Source organism: the organism of the source record quoted next, unplaced genomic scaffold, assembly GCF_019419815.1.
Source record: "Pyrus x bretschneideri cultivar Hongxiangsu unplaced genomic scaffold, Pyrus_bretschneideri_v1 Contig5, whole genome shotgun sequence".
NCBI lineage: Eukaryota > Viridiplantae > Streptophyta > Magnoliopsida > Rosales > Rosaceae > Pyrus > Pyrus x bretschneideri.
This window is the reverse complement of record NW_025999787.1, coordinates 12,031,143-12,041,313: the sequence shown is the minus strand read 5'-3', so window position 1 is coordinate 12,041,313 and position 10,171 is coordinate 12,031,143. Positions and strand designations below refer to the sequence as shown.

Below are 10,171 nucleotides of genomic sequence, written 5' to 3'. Positions count from 1 at the left end.
GTCTAGAGGCTTCCAAGCCTAGGAGGTTAAGAATTTTTATTTGAAGTGCCTGTTTGGTGGCTTGACTAGCAAGATTAACATTGGTTGACAATTGACCATAATTAAGGCTCCAAGCAATGACATCAGGAGCAAGGTAAAGGCTGCCAGCCTTCTAGAATGATAGGAGCACAACTTTTGGGTTTTCACTTTGTCCACATTTGAAATGACAAAATCACCTCTGTTTTAATTTGTAAAAGACTGGTTTATTAGTCTCTAAATTTTTATACTCTTTTAGCTTGTCAACGATGTCATTGGCAGGATAAGGAAGTAAAGAATAGTTTAAATATCTTAATCCCACTTTAATTAATATTAAGATCTTTTGTGCTGAAATCTCATACCTGGAAGACTGTGCAGGTAATGATTAACAAATTTGGGATAATATCAGTGTTGTTGGAAGTAGACCGTTGGCCCAGCTTTCTAAAAGCTGATGACAATATCAGTGTTGTTAATAAACCCTTGACCCATCTCTGATAGTTTAACGGTTTGATTCACCTAATAAGGAAAAGAAAAAGTCAATGAAAGGTCTTCTCTAACATACGAATTCATTATATCTTATAGTACAACGTAACTGTATATAATACATTACATCAAGGGCATTGTAGTCATTACAAGTGCGACAAGTTATATGTTAATGTTTGTTTGGCACTTTTGTTATCCAAAAGAAAAGAACAGATAATTGGAAAGTCAGGTCTTTGTTTCGTAGGATTTTGGGTTCACATGTTTTTGGTCATTTTCTTCTTCTTGCACGAAAGTTCGAAACTACGAAATTTCTTCATGACCTATTCACGATTTTGGTACGTACATGTCTGCAGAAAATTTGAGGTAGAGTAGGGAAAAAAACCCTCGCAGATTATCCACCTACTTAAGCAAACTTTTTAATATAAACGATATGTTACATGCATTTACAAATTCTACACTAAAAAGATAAGTGAGGGTTTAAATTCGAACACAGTGAGTTGAACCATCATGTCGCAATCTCGATCTTTTAAAAAAATAACGAGGAAGTCATTGACAAATTAATCTATACACACACACACACATACACACATTATCAATCAAATCTTCCAATATATTTTTCCACGAAACGAAAAAGAATTAAAAAAATGTGTCATCGCATGTGTCATTTCTGCAACATATGTAAATTGGTGATCTCTCTATTATCCTTACTAAAAGTTTATGCACCTTGCGTGTGCGGTGCCACTACCATGATTTGTTGTCCATGTCCCTTCTATTTTGTCCCAAATAATCGTGATTTCTTAATTCTTATCCTTATATGAAGTTGGCAGATGAGGGTGTTCGACTTATTGTGTCTCGTCAAAGATAATCCCCAACACCTCTAAACCATCTGTATTTTTAAGAAAATATAATACGCGGTTGTTGATTTTGATTGTGAATAAGGCAAATTTTGTGTGTATTATGAAGGCTTTATTTAGTAACAAAAATAGATACTCCATGATAATTTGAGTGGATTAATAGTTTTTTTTTTTTTTTTTGGTCAAAAGTGGATTAATAGTTCACAACCTTGTTCTGGATATATTAATCAAGCAGGAAAGTTCCTAATTATTGGTTTATTTGATCTAGTAGAATGATAGAAATAAAGACTGCACTGGCGGCCATAAGCTGTACGGTCCAAACCTGATATAAGCTTCAATGGCTGCTACATTGGGATTCTTGGGAGTCAAGTTTTCTAATTACACACGTAGCTCACCCAGCTTGACATTTTAATTATTATTTTTTTTTTAAGAAAAGACAATATTATATAATTAGATAAAATAAAAGTTTTAGCACAAATACAGAATGTTAAAACTTAACCCATTTTATGATACGATAAAAGAAAAAATAAAAAGATACGATAAAGAATTAAGCGAGATAAATTACTAAGACTTTACCATGACCTTATCTAAATTAATTAGTGAAACATATGATGGCCGCCTCATTCGACATATGCTGTTTGAGTCATGTGAACAGCATCAACTGCTTCTCTAACAAAACTGATGGCAAATGGCTAATGAAAAAGACATATATGCAATTAAGGGTGTAGCTAATTAGACACTAGGGCTTTTTAAAAGTGTAGGACTGAAAGGGACAAGGTGAGAAGAAACAAAGATGAGAAGCACGATCGATGTTAAGAAACATATATAAAATGAACATCCTTCAAATATGCTTTTCTTTTTCCCTTTTTCCAGATGAACACTTAGGCCTGATTTGGTACTGAGGTGATTCTGAAAAAAGCTGATATCAAAAAAAGTTGCAAGCTGTTTTTGTGTTTGGTAAACATTCAGCTTCCGCTTTTTTTCACAGTTTTGGGTGGAAAAAAGCCAAAAACAAGAAGCTGCAAAACCCAGCTTTGAAAAACTGGTTTTTTTTCACATCTATTTTACATAAAAGTTTACCAAATACTATAATACTGTTTTTTTTTTTCAAAAGCACTTTTACAAAAAAGTTTACCAAACACTCTGCTGCTTTATTTCACAGCTGCTTATTCTCACAGCATAGCAGAATCAGTTTTTTTTCAAAGCACAGCAATACCAAATCAGCCCTTAAAATCCTCAGCTTATTTAGCAGCATTCTTGCAAGTTATATTTGAAATGTTAAAAATGATTTCCATAGGCCTTGTAGATTTGAGGCATATATATTCTAATTTGGTTCCAACTCATGCGAATAATCATGAACATCTTCTAAACACATTTCATTGTAATAATGTCATCAATCATTTTGATTTGTGTGGACCCTAGCAATAATGATTACAAAGTCTGAAACACACGCGATATAGACAATTGATAATTCTTCGTATGTTCATGTGTGTTCTTTTTGTTCTGTTTATGGATTTAAACCTCATAATGAGTTAAAATCATATATTATGTCCCCATTGTTTCTGTACAAGGATTTTTGCATATATGTATGTATGTACGTATATTGATATAATAGAAACTTCTGATAAAATACTCACTTATAATTGAACAGATAAAGTACGTTACATGGTCTATTTTAGGGATTGTCGCTTACCTATTCAATAACTTTAGCACTAGATAAAGTACGTTACATAGTCTATTTTAGGAATTATCGCTTACCTATTCAATAACTTTAGCACTAGACATTCCAAAAAAGGATAGTGTACTATTAAATCGGGTAAATTGAATTCAATAACAAATGCATATTGGTATTCCAGCCTTCCTTCTCCCCATTTCTGTTTGTAGGGCCCGCACTGTATGCATTTGGATCACCAATGACGTTGGGCCAACCTCAACCCTAAATCCTCAAAGATAAATGCATGCATTTTATAATGAAATGAGCATCACATTTTTAATAATTTGTCAAACTTTCCCATCCAATATCAATACACATATGCTTTGACTTTGTGGCACTAAAATAATCCATATAAGCTACAATAAACTATCTTAAGAGCTTAATTACTAATATATTTTAAAATTTTATAAGCAAAAGTTCTATAAAATTCCTCTAGTTTTTGGGCCATTACTAATATATTCTAAAAAATTCTCATCATGTGTTCAAAAAGTTACAATTCCTAGAAAAGTTCACTATACCTCACAAGATTAAACTGTATATTCCACTATTAAATTATTTGATAGACAACGAAATTAAAATAATTATCAAATGAACCCTAAAAGAGCAAGTCTTGGCATAGCAAAAATATTGCTCTTTTGTGATCAAAATATCACGGTTCGAGTCATGGAAACAACTTCTTTACAAGGCAAGAGTAAGGATGCGTACGATAGACGTTCCCCCTCCCCCGACCTTCGAAAATTGAGCAATCTTATTAGCTTGGGGCCACAGTTGCCTTTTTTTAATCAAATGAACCTTAAAATTTAGCAAAGCCTTCAAATTATTTAGCCAAATGGGTGCTTTAATTTTAATAATTATAAGGCTTATTTTTAGCGACGCCCCCTAGAACTTCATTTTGATCTCACTTTACCCCTGTAATTCAAAAGTCACCACTTTACTCCTTGAAACTCAAAATTCGTTCCATTTTGACTTGTGGACTCTCTCTTCTCCTTGAAACTTATAGGTTGCCTCCTAAAACATATGTGGGATCCAACACCCAATAAGACTATGCCTCATGTGCAAAAAAAAAAATTGATTATAAATCTCCATTCTGCATTAACATTCAACAATCTAAGAATATTAAGTTTAAAAGAAATTGAAGACGTAAAAAAAAATTAAAAAAAATTGATTAACCTAGCGCACCCGAATCAAACCCACATAAGAAACTAATAGATCTAAAGGCATGTGGAGTGAATTTTGAGTTGTATAGAGATGACTTTTGAGTTTCAGGGCAAAATAAGATCAAAATCAAGTTTGAATGGGCAAAGTGAAATAACAACTTTTGAGTAAAATAAAACTTTGAGTTTTAGAGAGTAAAATAACAACTTTTGAGTTATAAGAAGTAAAGTGAAATTAAAATCGAATTTCAAATTTACGTAGCTGAAAATAAGCCTAATTATAATTTGGAGGAATTGAAGTGGGCTTTAGTTGCCTGAAATGGATCAGTGCGCACAATTTGGTTATATCTTTAAGCAGGCTTTAGCTCACAGAACCGAAGGGTGCAAGTGGGCTGAAGAGAAAATGCCAATCCTATTTGATATACTTTCGTTGAAGCTCTTAGGAGTTAGGACCATCAACTTCAGCTGCATACATCACTGCACTTCCACTTCACATATCGTAATGATAAACAGTTGTGACCTTCTTTTAAATTCTTAGAACTTCTATCACCACCCCCAAACCCATCGATGTCTTGAATGTGCTACCAAAGGCTTTGTGGAAGTCGAAATATGAGAGCACTCATCTTGGGATGGACTTACTACTTAGATACTTTCAGCAGTTATTCGCTTTACACTTAGTTACCCAACGTTTACCATGTGCAAGATAACTTGTGCACTAGAGATGCGTCCTTTCTGGTCCTCTTTAGGGCCCCAAATGACACTATTATTTCTTATCACATTCACTCAATGTTTAGGTTGAAATCCCAATTTCATTTTCTATTTCTTAAAAACCTTTTGTATTCTTTATGCTAAGAACAAAAGTAACCAAACAAGAGCTTAGGTCCACTAAGTATAGGGTTTTAGGTTCACCAAACCAAATAAGACCATTTTCTAATTGGCAATATTTTAACATGATTTGAATTTTCAATGCTAAATGGTCACTCCCCTTCTTTTTTTCTTAACAAAACCCTACTCTGTTTAGTACTAATGTGTTAGCCAAAACGATGATGAAATCCCAATTTTGGTCGACTTGCTGCAATATCTTCTCAACAAGCAGTGACAAGTTTGCGACCTAAGAGGTGCGATCATGACCAAAATACCTCCCCTCTTAGCTAACCCAAGTCATAGTTCTGTCGCTTCTTTCTTCATTTTCCATCATTTTGGTCCAAGGAAAGAACCCAGGTGTTGTTAGAACAAAGCTTTTGGGGCTGAAAAAAGAAGAAAAACTTAGCCACTTTCGGTTGTATTGGCACGACATTGTTAGCGGTTCAAATCCCTGTTCAGTTGCAGTGGTGAAACCAGTCTCGAATTCATCAACAGGGTTTGGTTTTATAAGCATGATTGATGATCCACTTACTGAAGGGCCTGAAATGAGCTCAAAATTGTTGGGAAGGGCTCAAGGGTTTTATGGATCTGCTTCACAAAAAGAGGCTGGCCTATTGATGGCCATGAATTTTGCTTTCATTCAAGGCAAGTATAATGGTAGCACCATAACTGTGCTAGGAAGGAACCAAGTATTCAACAAGGTGAGGGAGATGCTAGTGATCGGAGGCAGCGGGCTTTTCTGGTTTGCGACGGGTTATGTTGAAGCAAGAACTCACTATTTCAACCTCACTACTGGGGATGCTATAGTTGAGTATAATGTCTATGTGCTGCATTACTTATCATGCTTAGTTTCTGGGCACATTTACTTTTTCCTTTGCTTGTCTAGCTTGCTTTTGTTTTAAGGTCTTGTAACATATATATATATATATATATATGCTGATTTTGGATCATGCTGTCCCTTATAATCTGAGGATGAACATTTTTAATCCAAATTCATACAACTTGAATTAGTATCCAATTTATTATATATGTCCAAGTGTGCAAGAAATCATTTAGACTATGTACCATTTTACTTGTGAATTTGCGATGTCCCTTCCTGTGCAATTATTTGTAGTTTTTTACCTCTCATATTTTACCACAAAAAGCTGTCAAGTGGTTCACTCTTTTGCTATAGTTGCAGCTTTTGAAGAAAATTAAGTCACAATTAAAATAAAAGATCATGCCATATGTGTTGATCACCACCGTTTTTCAAGCCATAATTATGTGGTTATGATTGATTGTGATCGAGTTGCAACAATTAAAGCTATTGAGAGTAGTTGTACCACTGAGATATGTCTTCTTGTATACATCTCTCACTCACACGTGATGCGAGATGTGTATACAATAGAATATATGCCATGTTGTATGAATGATTCTCCAAGCCATGAATGGATTCACTTTCACTCAAAGTTATGTTTGCATACCACCGACATTTTCTTATAAAACTTTTACTGTAGTAAAAAGAAAACAGCACTTTTTCACATAGACAGAGAGATGAAGTAAGGCTTACGGACCACGGTACAGGAGCACGTATATATGATGATGTCTTTTGTAGAGGAAGTAGACTCATAGATGGTGATGCATATGGTATGGATACCCAATTTTCAAGTTTTATTTAATAAATAAAATGCATCATTTCCATGGAAAGACAAAAGGACTTGGGTCCACCAAAAACTAGAGATCAAAAGTAAGAGTTAGGCCACTAAAGCCGGAACAGGATCCCTTATAAGCCCAAAAAATTGAGTTCAATGATCAAATGATTCGGATCATTAAAATTTGATCTAATAGCTACAAACAGAGATCCTTCTAAAAATTATAATAATTGTAGCTGTTGGATCAAATTTCAATGATCTGGATCATTTGATCATTGGGCTTAGTTTCTTTAGGTCCGGAAGGAATCCGGTTCCACCAAAACCTACATGTTAGTCATGAAAAACTATGCTTTCCAAAAAAAAATTATCCAGTAATCCAAAAAAAGAAAAAGGGTTAATTACAAAAAACTACCTCAAGTATGGGTCAAATGACACTTTCATACCTCATCTTTTAAAATTGACAATGTCATACCTCATCTTACGAATTTGTGTCAATGTTATACCTTCCGTTAGTTTGGCCGTTTATTCTCAGTTAAATGCTGACGTGGCTTGATCTGGGACCCATTTTTATTAAAAAATTAATAAAAAAAATTATTAAAAACAAAAAAAATCATTTAATATTATTTAAATATTAAAATAATAAAAAAATTATTTTAAAAAAAAAAAAAAAAAAAAAAACCAACGTCAATCTCCCTTCCCCCCCCTCTCTCCCTTCTCCCCATCTTCATCTTCTTCCCCTTTCTGCAACTACAACCCAGAAAAACAGAAGAGAAAAAAAAAAAAAAAAAAAAAACCAATTTGTTTTCCTTGCTCCTCACCCCCTCTTCTCCCCACACCCACGCACCCAACCTCCCCACCTTCGCACCCCAACCTCGCACCCACTATCTACAACCCCTAAAAAAAAAAATAAAAAAAAAAACCCAGAAAAAAAAACCCATTCTCCTGGGCGAGGAGAAAATGGGCGGCGGGGGTCCGGGGGGGGGGGGGGAGGGGGGGTGGGGGAATGGGTGTGGAGAGGAGAGGGTGGGTGTGAGGGGGGCGAACTGGGTTGCTGCTGTTTGTTTGTTTTTTTTTTTTTTTTTTTTTTTTTTTCTTCTTCTTCTTCTTCTGCACGGGATGAACTGGGGACTTTTTTTTTTTTTTTTTTTTTTTTTTTTTTCTTCTTCTGCACGGGATGAACTGGGGACTTTTTTTTTTTTTTTTCTTCTCTCTTCTTCTTCTTCCCTCTTCTTCTTCTTCTTCTTCTTCTTCTTCTTCTGCAGGGGGACGAACTGGGCTTTTTTTTTTTTTTTTTTTTTTTCTTCTCTCTTCTTCTGCTTTCCTCTTCTTCTTCTTCTTCTTCTTCTTCTTCAGGGGGACGAACTGGGCTTTTTTTTTTTCTTTTTTTTTTTTTTCTTCTCTCTTCTTCTGCTTCCCTCTTCTTCTTCTTCTTCTTCTTCTTCTTCTGCGGGTTAGGTTGGGGGGGGGGGTGGGGTTGGGTGGGAGTGGACGGGTTTGCTGCTGTTTTTTTTTTTTTTTTTTTTTTTTTTTTTTCTCTTCTTCTTCTTCTTCTTTCTCCTTCTTCTTTTCTGGGTTGCTGGGTTGCAGGAAGATGATGGGGAAGAGAGAGGGGGAGATACACGAAAGGAGAGGGAAGATAATGGCTGTTTGTTTTTTATTTTTTTATGTACTTTTTTTTATTATTTTAATATTTAAATAATATTAAATGATTTTTTTTGTTTTTAATAATTTTTTTATTAATTTTTTAATAAAAATGGGTCCCAGATCAAGCCACGTCAGCATTTAACTGAGAAATAAACGGCCAAGCTAACGGAAGGTATAACATTGACACAAATTCGTAAGATGAGGTATGACATTGTCAATTTTAAAAGATGAGGTATGAAAGTGTCATTTGACCCATACTTGAGGTAGTTTTTTGTACTTAACCCAAAGAAAAACTATGCACCATGATTCTGGGAGGGGTAGTGTTGTTCACACTTTTTTTTTTTTTTTACCTTCTAGACATTCTTGTTAATTTTTATTCATTAATATTTTTTAATTCATTCAATCTAGTGATCGGAGTTTGAAAAAAAATACATAAGAAGTAAAAATAAGTGTATAAATAAGACCAACATTCAAGAAGCCATTCAACCCCTTCAATACTTTACCTAAAGATCATTCTTTCTTTTTCTTCAACTTCTTTACCAAACCCTTCTCATAATTACCTCACCACAATTTCCTACAGACACAGCACGCCTCATACCAATTAAGTGTTGAGTTGTTTAGTCATTTTAGAAAAGTAATTAAGACCCAATTGGATTAACTAGTGAAACATTAAGTTTAATTATGCAATGTCACAACCTGACCCAAAAGAAAAGGGACAAAAAAATGTCGGTAGCCTGTGGTTGGTGGTAACCATGATGGAAAAAATACCCAACTTGGTCAAGCTTTATCACTCATTCCACACTATATATGTCAACACAAAGCTTCTCAATTTCTAAACCAAACTAGCGACTTTGTTAGATATAGAGCTTCAACCATGGCCAGAACACCTCAAATCGTGGCTACACAATTCATAATTCTCTCACTTCTATCTTCGTTTGCCCTAATTCTTGTCCAAGGAGATGATCAAGAATTTGTCAGAGCCTTGGACCGCAAGCTTCTGGGTCTCAAGAAAGAGAAGTTCAGCCACTTTAAGATGTACTGGCACGACATTATTGGCGGTCCAAATCCCAGTTCAGTTCGAGTGGTGAACCCACCAACCAATTCATCAACAGCGTTTGGTTTAATTAGCATGATTGATAATCCACTCACTGAAGGGCCTGAATTGACCTCAAAATTACTGGGAAAGTCTCAAGGGTTCTATTCGTCTGCCTCGCAGAAAGAACTTGGCCTGCTGATGGCCATGAATTTTCACTTCATCCAAGGGAAGTACAATGGCAGCACTATAACGATTCTAGGAAGGAACCAGGTTTTCAACAAGGTGAGGGAGATGCCTGTCGTTGGAGGCAGTGGGCTTTTCAGGTTTGCAAGAGGTTATGCTGAAGCAAGAACTCATACATTCACTCCAACCACAGGAGATGCCACTGTGGAGTATAATATCTATGTGCTGCATTATTGATGATATCTTTTTTTTTTTTCTTTGCTACCTTTTTTTCTTTGTTCCTTTTTTTTTCTAATTATGTTGGTCATTTCAGTGCTTAGCTTTTAAGATGACTGGAAGCGTTTTTGGTAAAAATATTTTGTAAACCAATCCTTACCAAGAAAGCAAGTGAATTTTGAAAAAACATGTAAGTGCTTTTGGAACCAATTTTTTTTTCTTAAAAACGCTTTCAGTTATTTTAAAAGTATTTGTGAACAAGTTCTTAGTAGGGTGGTTGAGTTTACTTTATCAAGTATTGGCAAACATGAGTAGGAACTAATTTAGAATTTAGTATTTGTATGCCTGTTTCTGTATGAATCTTTGAGTTTACTTTA

At 34.8% G+C, this 10,171-nt stretch overlaps 1 protein-coding gene and 1 pseudogene across 1 annotated transcript; both read left to right on the top strand.

Annotated features, from left to right (window-relative positions):
- The first annotated feature begins 5,095 nt into the window (after window positions 1–5,095).
- LOC103964175 lies at window positions 5,096–6,090 on the top strand (annotated as a pseudogene).
- Window positions 6,091–9,179: 3,089 nt separating this feature from the next.
- LOC103964166 (dirigent protein 22-like) lies at window positions 9,180–10,171 on the top strand. Its single transcript, XM_009377072.3, has one exon. The coding sequence runs from the start codon at window positions 9,234–9,236 to the stop codon at window positions 9,813–9,815; it is 582 nt and encodes a 193-aa protein (XP_009375347.2). The 5' UTR covers window positions 9,180–9,233; the 3' UTR covers window positions 9,816–10,171.

Bases quoted from the DNA above. Each gene is read 5' to 3' on its own strand.
- LOC103964166 (XM_009377072.3), top strand. From the start codon at position 9,234: ATGGCCAGAACACCTCAAATCGTGGCTACACAATTCATAATTCTCTCA.